This window comes from Emiliania huxleyi (genome assembly GCF_000372725.1).
Source record: "Emiliania huxleyi CCMP1516 unplaced genomic scaffold EMIHUscaffold_10, whole genome shotgun sequence".
NCBI classification, from domain to species: Eukaryota; Haptophyta; order Isochrysidales; family Noelaerhabdaceae; genus Emiliania; species Emiliania huxleyi.
In genome coordinates, this window is record NW_005202427.1 from 1,083,582 (window position 1) to 1,095,927 (window position 12,346).

Below are 12,346 nucleotides of genomic sequence, written 5' to 3' on the forward strand. Positions count from 1 at the left end.
CGCTGCGTGTCAGCACAGGAGTATGTCTGGCCAGGCAAGCTGAATGTGGACATCTCGTCCCCGTTCCTAAATGAATGAAGAGACCAAACTTTGGAGCCGCTCTTGTCCTGGGCAACGTCCTGTCGCGTTTGCCAGTCTGCGGTCGCGCTATCTGCCAGCCTCGTTCGTTGCACCAAGACGGCAGCCGTGCGCACGAGGTATGTGCGTGAGTCGTTTTTGTGTGTGCGGTTCGGGAAACATGCGATTCAATGCGCAGTGGCGCGTCGCCTTTGCTGGAGAGTCGACGGCGGCCTCTCGAGTGGCAAGTCCTCAACATGAAAAAAACAAAAGAACGACGAAAGCAGAGTCTTCAATACCTAAATTTGGGGGGACGCACGAATATGAGGTTTGTGCGACACATGCATTCGGTCGGCATGCTCGCCCTCGTGGCGGGCATGCCCCTGACCTACACCGTGCGGGACTGTGGCACCAGGCGCGGTACACTGTATGACACTGGCTTCCTTCCAAGCACGTTGCAGACGGCTTGGGACAAATACAGCGGCGCGGTCGGCAACGTCCTGCCGCCCACCAGAAGCGACCACAAGCGGATTGTGTGGTCATCTGCTTGCGTGTGCGATGTGTTGTGGCGCAGATTGCGCTTGTGCGATGTGTTGTGGCGCAGATTGCGCTTGCGTCCCAAGCCATTGGCCTGGTGCAGCGCCAGCCCCCCGTTTTCTGATTCGAATATTTCAGTAAGGCAAAGCTTTCTTTTCTTTTTCCAGGCGCGGTCGGGGGCACTTGGGGTGCGGCGCGACTTGCACTAGTGCGCCGTTCCGTGGGGCTTGGCGACAGAGCGATCGCCGTGCTGTGGATCATCGGGGCACAAATCCACAAAGGCCTCTCCTCCCTCCGCGTTGCGACGAGCTCAGCCACAAGTACGACGGTTGCGGACTGCGCATTCTGGGGACGGTGGACACAATCCATTGGTTCATCCCGTCTGGTGCGTCCCGTCCTAGCACCCCTGCTCGATCGCCGTGTTCCGCCACCACCCACGAGAGTCACATCTCATGAGTCACACCTCGCCACAGTCAAACTCGCATCAGTGGGAGTGGGAAGAGGCGGCGTGGTGGCTCTGCGTGTGCGTGGGCGCGCGCGCACCTGCAACCACAACCTGTTTGTGATGCCGCTGCAGGATAGGCCGGCCTCTTCAGGATGCCTCGTTGCCTCTTTAGGACTGCCCATCGACGAGCGCTGGATCAATCCATTGAGCAAGGACCGCCCAGCAGCAGTTGCAGTATGCGGCCGGCATTAAGCTAGCTAGCCCTTGCAAGGCCAGGTGCGCCGCCGAGCGCCGCTGCTAGCAGTTGCAACCTGGGAGTGTGAGTTCTGGCTCCGGGTGCTCTAGTGAGTCTGGCAGCCGAGTGGTAGATCCCGCCGCAGCACTGCACATGCACCAGTATGGAGCAGTATTCTCCAGTATTCTCCAGTATGCCCCAGTACAGCAGTACGGATGGAGCTGTGATGCAGTATCCAAGTATGATTACTTCGCCGTATTGGGATATGGTGTGCATGTGAGGTACAGCAGTAAGGGGAGGTATCTCATGCAGTATTGCAGTATGATGAGACTGCATGTCGCGTATCAGGCTGTACCCACGTACCGGTTGCGCTGGCTCGGTGTACGGGAGTGGGGATATCTGACCAAACTAGAGGAACGCATCAGGGCAGCTATGGCAATATTGGCGGCTATTCTTGCAATATTGTAGTACGACACAGACGCGGCGAGATAAAAATACCTCATATCTGAGATCCTTCCTTCCACTGAAGGCTTGCACGGCCCACATCGCCGGATTCGTGCACGGTATTCGGATTTTGCTATTTGCTCGTGTGGGGGTATATCGCAGATTTGTCAATGGTACCGCGTCTGCGACGCGGGCGCCTTGCGGGCAGAGCCCTTAGCCACCCCGTTTTATCTTGCGCGGTCAAAAAGCGCCCGCGCCAAACACCGCCTCGGCGGAGCCTCCGTCCGAGGGGGAAGGGGAGGCGAGACCGACGTTTTTGCAATTCTTTTTCTGATTCCTCCTTCCCCCCCCCCCCCCACAACAGCCGCAACACTCTCACTCTCTCACCGGCGGCAGCCCGCTCACCTCCCGTTCGAGCAGACGCACTGCCCCATCAGCGTCGACACGGCCGAGGCGCACACGTCCAGGGTCTCCAAGACCTGCGGGCTCACGCCGAGCCGCGACGCGCGCCGCCTCGCCATCAGCGCCTCGCCGAGAGCGAGCGGCGCCCCCGGCGTCGAGCACGCGGTGCACGCGGCGCCCGCGGCGGCGGCGGCGTCCGCCGCGGCGGCGGCGGCGTCCGCGGCGGCGCCCGCGGCGCCCACCTCCTCGGCGCGCCGTGCCCCCGCGTCGGTCGCCTCCGCCCAGGCGGCCGCCGCCGCGGTCGCCTCCTGCAGCACCTCGTGGAGGTCCGCGCACGCCTCGTCGAGCACCGCCGGGAAGCCCATCAAGTCGCGGGGCCTCTCGGACCAGACGCGCCAGAGATGCACCGCCAGCTCCGTGTGGAGCTCCTGCAGCGGCTGCAGGCCGCCGCGGAGGAGGAGCTCGTGCAGCGTCCGCTCGGGGCACCGGCGCCGCGCCGACCTCCGCAGCGGCGACGCGACGCGCAGGTTGACCCCAAAGTAGGCTTGCAGCACCGCCGTGGCGTTGATCGACGCGGCGGCGAGGGGGAAGCCCGCCCGCGCCGCGGCGGCCAGCGGCACGCGGCCCGAGTTGACCACCGCCAGCAGGTGGTGCAGGCCCATCACGCCCGCGCCGCGAAAGTCCTTGGCCGCCTCCTCGCTCTGAAAGCCGAGGTCCTTCCAGCGCTCCGTCGAGGGCGCAAAGGCGTCCGCGTCCGCGGCGCCAAAGGCGGCCGTCCACAGCGCGCGCAGTAGGTACTCGTGCGCGGCGGGATGGAAGCTCGTGCACGCCGCTTCGCGCATCCGTGAGAAAGTTGACATGAGGTCTTCGAGCTCGCGCTGGTGGCTGCTCAGGCCGTCGGCGTGCGCGCGGGGCGCGGTGTTGGGGTCAAGCGGAGACAGCGGCACGATGGTGGCGACACGGGCCATGGGCGCTTAAACCCAGTATCCCCACAATCCAGCCCCAGAGGGGCGGGTAAGGGCGTAGACCTTAGGGCGGGCACGCCTTCCCACAACGCGAGCACAACGGCTTGCGTGCGAAAAAGAATTCCCGCGGCGCAAGAATTTTGATTAGACTCGAGGGGCCAGGATACGCCGCGAGGAGGACGGAGTTGCGCCGAAAGGCGAAAGAAACCGCGAGAACAAGGGACCGGCAGGCGGCGGCGTCACAGGACGAGGCAGAAGAGAACGACGCGACAGAGGAGGAAGCGACAGGAGGGAGAACGACGAGAGTGGGACGACCGCGAGGTGGCATGAAGGTTGCAGCGAGAAGCGGCGAGAGACTGCGAAGAGAGATAGGAAGAGGCAGACTCCCTAGGGTGGGCGACGGCTAGCGCACCAACCACACACCTCTCCTTAAAATCCCTGTGTGGTGGCGGCGTGCCGTCCTCCCATCCCTCCCTTGGGTTGTCTGTTTTCTTTCTTTTCTTTCTTTGCAGGACACCCGGCACGGTGAACCCTGCCCAGCCCCCCTCCGTGTCGCGATGCGCTCCCCACTTTCCCGTTCCCCTGTGTCCCTGATCCTAGCCCTGATCGTCCTTCCAAAATCCTGCTCGTGCAGGTGGGGTTCGTGGGGACCTTGTCCTCCTCCCATCCCTCGTTTGGTTTTGTCTGTTTTCTGTCTTTCTTTTACCCGGCACGGGACTGGCGTGTGCGAAAAAGACCGGGTGCTGCGGCGACGCACTCCAAGTGCTCCAAGTGCTCCGCTGCGTCTCTTGCAGGACGCCGCTCTACCCGACTACCCCAGGCTGGTGAGTTCGGCGCAGGGGGCCGTCCCACAGCGCCACCTCGACCTCCTGCAGGCACACGACATCGGCATCGAGCCTCCCGAGCATGGCGACGATCGCGGCCTCGCGCTTCGGCCAGGCGAGGAGGCGAGCGTGGCGGGCCGCGCCACCCAAGGGTAGCGGCTCAGCGGCGCAACGGTCGGCGCGAGGATGTTCCACGACACGACGGATAGGCTGTGGGGCCGGCGCCGAGAGCGAGTGTCGCGAGCGCTGCGGACTCTCTTCACAGCCTTATGTTCAGAAGAAAAATACGTACAATGGCGCTGTGCGCCGCTCTGTGAGAGGTTGAGGAGCGAGCCCTGGTTCACAGTAGAGACACAAAGAACCTCGCATACGACGACAGTGCAACACTGGGCACGGGACTGGCACCCCCCGCGTGAGCACCACACTCCTCTCCTATAAATCCGTGGTCAGCAGCCATGGTGAGGCTTGTCGTGCTCGCCGGCGTGGCCGCTGTGCTCCTCCTGCTCGGCAACAACGTCCGCTGGGCGCAGCCGCAGCCGCAGCCGCAGCAGCGGGCCGGCCAGCTTGCGCCGGCCGCGCTCACCGACGCATGGGTACTCACCACCTTCACCGACGGGAGGGTGCTCGGCGAGGGCATGCACGTGCTTGGCCTAACGCTCGGAGGCGGGCCGGCCGCCTTTGTGCCGCTCACCGGCGACCCGCTCGTCTTCACGCCCGGCCGGGACGCGCGAGGCGCCGCGTGGGCGGGCGGCGAGCCGACCGTGTTCCGCGACCCGTCGGTCGCCTTTCACGACGGCTGGTTCCACCTCGTCTTCACGACGGAGCTGTGCGCCGGCCTGCCGACGCTCGCCTTTCATTGCGACCGGCGCCAGCGGCGCGACGGCCTGCCAGCCCGCTTCGGGTACGCTCGCTCCCGCGACCTGCTCTCGTGGAGCGACTCGAGGCCGGTGACGGTCCCACTCCCGGGGGCGTGCAACGTGTGGGCGCCGGAGATCTACCTGCTGACGCGCGCGGAGGCGGCCTCGCGCGGCCCTCTCTCCGCCGACGGCCGGCTCGCGGTGGCAATGGTGGTCGTCTCAATCTCGACGCCGGCCTCGGGGAGCGAGGAGCTGAGCGACTGCCCGTGGGACTTTGGGCCGAGCGCGGGCGCCTCGCGGCACCGCCCGTACCAGATGCTCACCTCGGACTTCGAGCGGTGGACGCCTCCCGCGCTGCTGTTCGAGCCTCTCTACGCCGAGTCGGCGATCGACGCGCTGCTGTTCCGAGCGCCGCACCCGCCCAACAAGTCGGAGGCGCGCGGGGCGCCGCCTCGACCCGACCGACTCTCCGGCGGGCCGGGTGCGGAGCGGACGTACGTCGTCTACAAGAGCGAGAAGAATGGCGACCCGTCCTCGCCGTGCGAGTGGCGTCGCGGGCAGCGAGGCGCCCCGCTCGGCGCGGCTCGCTGCACGCTCGTCCTGCGGCTGCTGGTCGGCCCGTCGCCGTTCGGGCCCTTCGCCGCTGCGCCGCTCGACAGGACGCCTGTATGGAGCGACGCAATCTCGCACCAGTGCGCCGAGGGGCCCGCACTCTTCATCATGCCAGGCGAGAGGCAGCCGAGAGGCGGCCGAGAGGTAAAACCTCTTCCGCACGCCCTGCCCTCAGCACGGAGCGAGCTGCTGTTCAGAGAGAGTAGTGTGGCAGTGGGGTCGCAGGATGCCCGGGTCGCCTCGGGGCGGCCCCGCGCGGAGAGGTGGGTGGAGGGAGCCTTCCCTTAGCCCTCTCTGAGCCTCGAGCCTCCGCTATAGGCTCGGCGGCGTGGGTCGTCCTCTACGACGGCTACCGCACCGACTGCCCGCTCAAGCTCGCCGCACCGCCCGGTCAGCAAGCCTGCGAGCGGCTCGTCTCGTCCGGCCTCGACGGAGGCCGGCCGGCCGCCGCCTCTGCCTCCGAGCCCGCAGCACAGTGCACCTACCGCGGCCGGCCGGGGCTGGGCGCGCTGGTGAGCGACGATTTGCGCAGCTGGCGCGACGGCGCGCACGTCGCGAGCACCATCCCGCGCCACCACAAGCACGGCACCGCGCTGCAGCTCAGCGGCGAGGCGCTCTGCGCCCTCTGCGGCGGGATCGGGGGGGTGGCGCCGCACGCGCGAGAAGCGCGACGGCTCTGGGAGCCGGTCACGGGCATGATCGAGCTCTGCGCCCGGACAGCGTGCGGTACAAGTTCAAGTTGAGGGCTTACTGCGTTGGGTATGTGGCCTGGAGAGGGAGACGCGACAGCGCCGACACGCGCGAGCCGGCGCCGAAAAACGAAGCGGTGTGCGTGTGGAGAAATAAAGACATATAACGGGCGCATGCCAGGGCCGCGCCCCGGCGGTCTTGCCGAGCAGGCTCTCCACAGGGCCCATCACGGCGTATCATATGGTTCATGCGGGCTCAATATGCATCGCCGAGACTGCGCGCGCGAGACAATCCAGTCTCGCACGTCGAAAGGCGGCCAGCGCCTTTATGGCGCGGGCTCGCCCGACGACTGCTGGCCGGCGGTCGACTGGCTAGCCGACTTGGGGACTTGCTGCCGCGTCATCGCACCCCGAGTGCGGCCTTGACCGCGTCGTAAAGCACCAACTGCAGCGTCACGATCAGCCCCATCTGCACCAGCCGCGCCCTGAAGCCCGCCAGCAGCCCGCGCGGGCCGAGCCGCTCGGCGAGGCCCGCCAGCCCACCCGGCGGGGGGGCGACGCAGAGGTCGCCGTCCTCGGTGCTGTAGCACGAGACTTGCGAGAGCAGCGCGTCGCCCGGCTGCGAAGCCAGCGTCGACAGCGCGGCGGCGGCGGCGGCGGCAGCGGCGGTCGACGCCCAGCGAGGCAGCGGTCCGGCGGCGAAGAGCTCCGACAGGGCGTCGAAGGAGACCTGCTTCGGCCGTGTAGGGCTAGACACTTCCTAGACACGTCCTAGACACGTCCTAGACACGTCCTAGACAAGACCTGCTTCGCGGCCGTGTAGGGCAGCTGCTTGGCGAGCGTCGCGGGCACGCCGCGGAAGAGCCCTACGGCCCCGGCGCCGACGCGTCACGGACGTGCGCTCGCCTCGCCGCCCGCGCCAGCCTCCACAAGCGCGCCTCCCGGCCCCTCTTCCCGAAACAGCAGGCCCGCCGCGCCGAGCATGCCCGCGCCAGCATAGTCGGGGTCGGAGACCTGCCGTATCCGCGTCGCCTCGGCGGGCGCGACGACGAGCGACGCGATCGCGCCCGCCAGCAGCCCGGCCAGTAGCGGGCCGAGCCACAGAGCGGAGCCGCCCGCGCCGAGCCGGACAAGCAGCGCAGCGAGAGGCGCCTTGACGCGCTCGTACGCGCCAAACTTGAGCGCGCCCTCGATGCCGTACCCGAGCAGCGTCGGCTTCAGGCCGGTGAGCAGCGCGGACGCTCCCTCCTCCCTCACCACCCGGGCGAGGCCCTCATGCAGCTGGATGCCCGAGTACGACGGCACCTGAGGGCGGCGAGGCGGCGGCGGTGGCCGTCAGCGGCGGGCCGCAGAGAAGGGAGACGCGCTGCCGTATGCTGGCGGCTGGCGGGAGAAGGCGCCGCGCTCACCGTCTGCTGGCGCGTCTTGACGACGTCGACCGGGCAGGCGATGCCGTGCGAGACCGCAGCACAGACGCCGCCCGCGAGCGCATACTGCCAACCGCCCGTCATCGCCACGCCGCCGCGACTCCGTCTCGCGACAATGCTGCGGCAGGGAGCGGCGGCGTGGCCGGCCGCGCAGTGGGCCAGCGCGCCGAAGCAGCTTGGAGGCGGGGTGGCCGCCCGCCAGCCACTAGCCGCAGGAAGACGCCAGGCGGTGAGCGCGGCGAGGAGCGCGGCTCTTCGCGGCGACATTGCAATGAGCGGCGAGCAAAAAATGAGAAAAAAAAACCGAAGGAGAATCGGCGAGAGACTGCGAAGAGAGATAGGAAGAAGCAGACTCCCTAGGGTGGGCGACGGATAGCGCACCACACACCTCTCCTTAAAATCCCTGTGTGGTGGCGGCGTGCCGTCCTCCCATCCCTCCCTTGGGTTGCTGCTTTCTTTCTTTCTTTCTTTCTTTACGCTCCGACCCGAATTTGGAGGGCCTAAAAGTTTAAGTTGTTGCCCTTAAAAAGGGGTCGGACACCGGGCGCAGCTCATGCTAAGAGCTAGAAGAGGAGATAGAGAGAACAACCACCCTGTCCCGTTATTGCGTACACCAACACCACAAAACGCTCTCTCTCTCCTGTCCTCACTCAGGGGGGTCACAACTACCAAGTCCCTCGACTAGCTGCCACAGGGCGCAGCTGCCACAGGGCGCAGCTGGAGACGCTCCCCCTCAATCGGCATCCACCCCCACCCGCTCCAGCCCCACTTCTGCTGCCGAGAGAGCTGAATCGAAGCAAGCGAGCCATTGCATCTTGGCGTGCTCCTGGAGCGCGGCTTTCTAAGGCCACGAGCACGGCGGAGTCGGCGTCGTAGCGCGCATCGTTCCCGCTCATCGCCCATTCCTCCCGTGACGTGTGTCGGCCGCGATTCGATGTCGCCACCTTCATCGCCAACGAGGACTCCCTCGACTGCAGGGGGGCTCCGGCGCGGGGAGGGACTCCGCCTGCTGCGCTGGCCGACTGCGCCCTCCTCCTCCATGGGATCGATCCGATTCCGCAGCGGCGGTGCTGCGCGGGAGGCGGCCGCGGGCACGCTGGGCTCGATCAGCGGCTTTCCCCTCAGGTAGCGCGAAAGCACGGATTTGGCGGATTCTTGGCTTCAATTTTACGAATGTCTTGGCACCAGCTGAAGGCTTGCCCCCGTCCACGGCCCACATCGCCGGATTCGTGCACGGTATTGGATTTTGGCTATTTGCTCGTGTGGGGGTATATCGCAGATTTGTCAATGGTACCGCGTCTGCGACGCGGGCGCCTTGCGGGCAGAGCCCTTAGCCACCCTTTTATCTTGCGCGACATTGCAATGAGCGGCGAGCAAAAAATGACAGAGAAATCGATGTGCGCGTGTGTGTGTGTGTGTGTAATCGACGAGCGAGGTGGCATGAAGGTCGCTGCGAGAATTGGCGAGAAACTGTGACGAGAGATCAGACGGCCATGGGCAAACAGACGGCTAGCACCACACTCCTTCCTTTCGCTTTCCGGAAAATCCCTGTGAGGCGAGCAACAATACGGGAATGTACGCGTAAGAGCCACATACACTGAGAGGTGAACCGTGCCATCCTCGATCGCCGTGCAAAGCTCGCTTCCGAGCTCTCACGCCGCGCGTAGGGCCCTTAGGGGCCTAGAGAACACAACCCCCTCTCTCTTTTCTCCCAGTAAGCTTACACACTGAAAAACGTCTGTCGCTAGCGAGCCGGAAAAAGAATTTCGCCGCGATTCATTCCAAACTTGTGCCCACCCCCATCACGCCCATGAGGCTGCAGGCTGCGCTGCTCGTCGCCGTCGCAGCAAGAGGTGGAGCTGGAACTCCAAATTGCACGGTCTACATCGCGGATCCGGGCACGGAATTCAACTCGGCCTCAACCTCTGAGTTTCCGGGCAGCGCCACTCCCGAGAAGCACGTCGCACACTGGATGCACACCGGGCTGCTCTCATCTGCCCTGCGGACATCAAGGATTCAGGAGGCTAGAGTCATATTCGTTGCTCACTACTTTCTCAAACACCAGGAGAAGGGCTGGACCCTGCACGACTGGAAGAGGCAGCTGAAGGGCGGCCCTGCGCGCCTCTTCAATGGGAACACAGAGCTGCTCCGTCGCTGGCGAGATCGCCCGTTCGATTTTGCGATCGCACCCATGCTGCCATCGTGTGCGGAGGTACGTGCTCCCGTGTGGCTCGATATGGCTCGATGGGTCGTCATCAACCCATGGTGCATCTACCGGCACGGCTACGACATCGTTGCGCCGCCCATCGTGTCCCCATCTCCAGCGAGCGACGCGTCGCCACGCGCAAACGCTCGTCGTCACTTCATCACGTACGTCGGAAAGCTTCGCAAGCCATACCTCCAGCCCCCCATGACCAAGCTCCGCTTCCTCATGTGGTCGCACCTGCGAGCTCACCCGAACGTCACATTTCTCGCAGAGGACGTCCAAAAGGCCGCCGCTCCATACCTGCCCTCCGACGGCAGCGCGCAGCCGCGGTGCGCGGTGTGCAAGTTCAGCTGCAAACAGTGCATCGCCCTCCCCCCTGCGACGGCGCACCTCCCGCTCAGTGTTGGCTCGATGGAGGAAGTGCAGTCGAGGGCCCACTACCAAACGTACCTCAAAAATTCCACCTTTTGTCTCGTCCTGCGCGGCGACCACGAGAACTCGCGCCGATTCTCAGAGGCGATCCTGGCCGGCTGCGTCCCCGTGCTGATCGCCGACATGCCGGCCTGGCCCTTTGCCCGGCGCCTCGACTACAAGAAGTTCAGTTACGAGTTCAGCTGGGCTGGCGCGAGCAGGGACCCTTTGCTCGTCGTCAACGGTGCGCGCCATTGCCCGTTGTTCCCCATAGCAAGCTTCTCACCCTTGCCTTTTCTGGTCCACTCAGAACTGCTGCGGCTTCCAGCCGGAGAGATCGCCGTGAAGCAGCGGGAGCTCGCTCGCGTGCGCCCCCTCTTTCAATACCGTGCCGACGCGGACCGCCCTGGCGCGGTGCAGCAGCTGGTGCAGGACCTGTGCGCGAGCCCAACCAAGACGACAGAGCTGATGAGCGTCGTCGCGCGAGGCACGCACAAGCGCCCGTCAAAGCCTTCTCGTGGCCTCGCCGGTGGTGCCGACGGCCATGCCAAGAGGCTCGGCTACCCTGGCAGGACTTCGCTGTATGAATTGCGCGTCTCCGCCAGAAGATGAGGGTGTGACAACTGACGTGATGGTAAGCCCCAGGGGTCGCTCATCAGGCGCACCGTGAATAAATTAGACTGGAGGAGAAGCGAAAGAGGATCAGGACGTTCCCAAAGAACATATCTAGGGCCAGGCTGCAGGCACAACCGGCCGCGCGCGACGGACTTGAGAGATGGATATATAGTCCTCGACCCGTCGTACCGACTACCGTCGACCGCGCTCAGACGCGGCCATATGTGATTGTGGGTTGTCGGCGCGGACCATATGTTTTTTTTGCTTGGCCGGCCCTGATGATGAAGGCCCGCGAGAGGAGCGCGACCGCGGGCACCCGCGTGCCGCGAGGCGGGAATGTAGGCCATGCGGCACGCGCCACGGAGCCGGACGAGACTCGACTTCAGGACCACAAATACATTATACATGACCACAACCACATGCCGACATGCAAAGTTAACACGACAAAGACCGAATATGGACACATGGTATGCCAATGCTCAGGACGATGGACAGAACGCTCAGACCATGGCGCCATCCCCGGCCGGAGCGGCGGCCGCCGTCTTCCCGCGGGCGCGCACCCTGCGCAGCAGCACTAGCAGCGTGAGGAGCAGCAGCACGACCAGGGCGAGCAGGCAGAGCTCGTACACGATCTCGGTGGAGACGATGAGCCCGGGGAGGTCGGCGCGTAGGATGAGGCCCCGCGCCGCCGCATTGTAGAACGGGGTGGAGGAGGATGTCACGACGGCGACTAGCGAGAGCGGCTCGCCGTGCAGGTACGAGGAGATGGCCCGCTCGAGCGCTATGGCCTCGGCCGCGTTGTCTGGCGACTCGATGACGGCGCGCGCGACGAGGCGGCTCCGACCGCGGGGGAGAGACACGTCGGACAGGCGGGCACGCACGAAGGGGACGCCAACCTCGGCGGCGGTGGGGGGGGGCACGTCGCCGGTCGGTGGGGCGACCGCCGCCCGGAGAGGCACGCGCGACGAGTGGCGCACGGAAGGCGCCTCCGCCCCCGCCCCCGCCCCCACCCCCGCCTCCGCCTCCGCCTCCGCCTCCGCCTCGCTGCGGACAAAGCCGAGCGGCGCCCGCCACGAGGGCAGCCGCAGCCGAGGCACCTGCAGCCGAGGCACCTGCAGCCGAGGCACCTCCGGCAGGAGACGACTCGCCTCGGGGAGGAAGTGCGCCACCCGCGACCGGACCTACGCCCTCCGCCGATAGAGGTGTCAGGCGGGAGCCCGGGGAGAGAGGGCTGGGCAGGGTGCTCGCACCCGGCCAAGCAGTACGGCAGGATCCTCCGACGCCGGATCGCCTGCGGCAGCAGGCGCCTCCGAGACGGGCACGCGCGGCGCAGCGTGCGGCGGCGGGACGGGGTGCTTCCCCGCGTGCAGGAGCACCGACGCAGTGAGGTCGCCGAGGCCGCCGATGCCGAAGGAGGAGTTGTTTTCGACCTCGAGCTCCACCTCGAACTGATGGCTCCGCAAACCGACGAGTGGGCTCACGCTCCGCACGACTCTCCTCAGCAGCGGGAAGGCGCCGCCCTCTCGCAGCGCGTTGAGCCGCAGGCCGAGCACCGAGGGCGGCTCTCGCAGCGAGATGCCGAAGCCGCGCCCGCCGCGCAGCGAGAGCGACTTTGCCAGC

At 66.0% G+C, this 12,346-nt stretch overlaps 5 protein-coding genes across 5 annotated transcripts; 2 read left to right on the forward strand and 3 right to left on the reverse strand.

Annotated features, from left to right (window-relative positions):
* Nucleotides 1-2,119: 2,119 nt before the first annotated feature.
* On the reverse strand, nt 2,120-3,088 carry EMIHUDRAFT_199733 (hypothetical protein; the record flags this gene model as incomplete). Its single annotated transcript, XM_005793760.1, has 3 exons — nt 2,120-2,245; nt 2,363-2,548; nt 2,756-3,088. The coding sequence occupies 3 exons, from the start codon at nt 3,086-3,088 to the stop codon at nt 2,120-2,122; spliced, it is 645 nt and encodes a 214-aa protein (XP_005793817.1).
* Nucleotides 3,089-4,364: 1,276 nt separating this feature from the next.
* Nucleotides 4,365-6,234, forward strand: EMIHUDRAFT_199735 (hypothetical protein; the record flags this gene model as incomplete). Its single annotated transcript, XM_005793761.1, has 5 exons — nt 4,365-4,589; nt 4,734-5,458; nt 5,604-5,641; nt 5,697-6,099; nt 6,168-6,234. 5 exons carry the CDS (start codon nt 4,365-4,367, stop codon nt 6,232-6,234), a joined length of 1,458 nt encoding a protein of 485 aa, XP_005793818.1.
* Nucleotides 6,235-6,467: 233 nt separating this feature from the next.
* Nucleotides 6,468-7,761, reverse strand: EMIHUDRAFT_97599 (mitochondrial phosphate carrier protein; the record flags this gene model as incomplete). Its single annotated transcript, XM_005793762.1, has 4 exons — nt 6,468-6,827; nt 6,872-6,933; nt 6,964-7,372; nt 7,477-7,761. The coding sequence occupies 4 exons, from the start codon at nt 7,759-7,761 to the stop codon at nt 6,468-6,470; spliced, it is 1,116 nt and encodes a 371-aa protein (XP_005793819.1).
* A 1,543-nt stretch (nt 7,762-9,304) lies between these two features.
* Nucleotides 9,305-10,723, forward strand: EMIHUDRAFT_199738 (hypothetical protein; the record flags this gene model as incomplete). The annotated part of the gene is made up of 2 exons (XM_005793763.1): nt 9,305-10,355; nt 10,422-10,723. The coding sequence occupies 2 exons, from the start codon at nt 9,305-9,307 to the stop codon at nt 10,721-10,723; spliced, it is 1,353 nt and encodes a 450-aa protein (XP_005793820.1).
* Nucleotides 10,724-11,103: 380 nt separating this feature from the next.
* EMIHUDRAFT_433357 (hypothetical protein) lies at nt 11,104-11,721 on the reverse strand (the record flags this gene model as incomplete). The annotated part of the gene is made up of 1 exon (XM_005793764.1): nt 11,104-11,721. A coding segment is annotated over one exon (560 nt), but the record flags the coding sequence as incomplete, so codon positions are not given.
* Between the last annotated feature and the right edge of the window lie 625 nt (nt 11,722-12,346).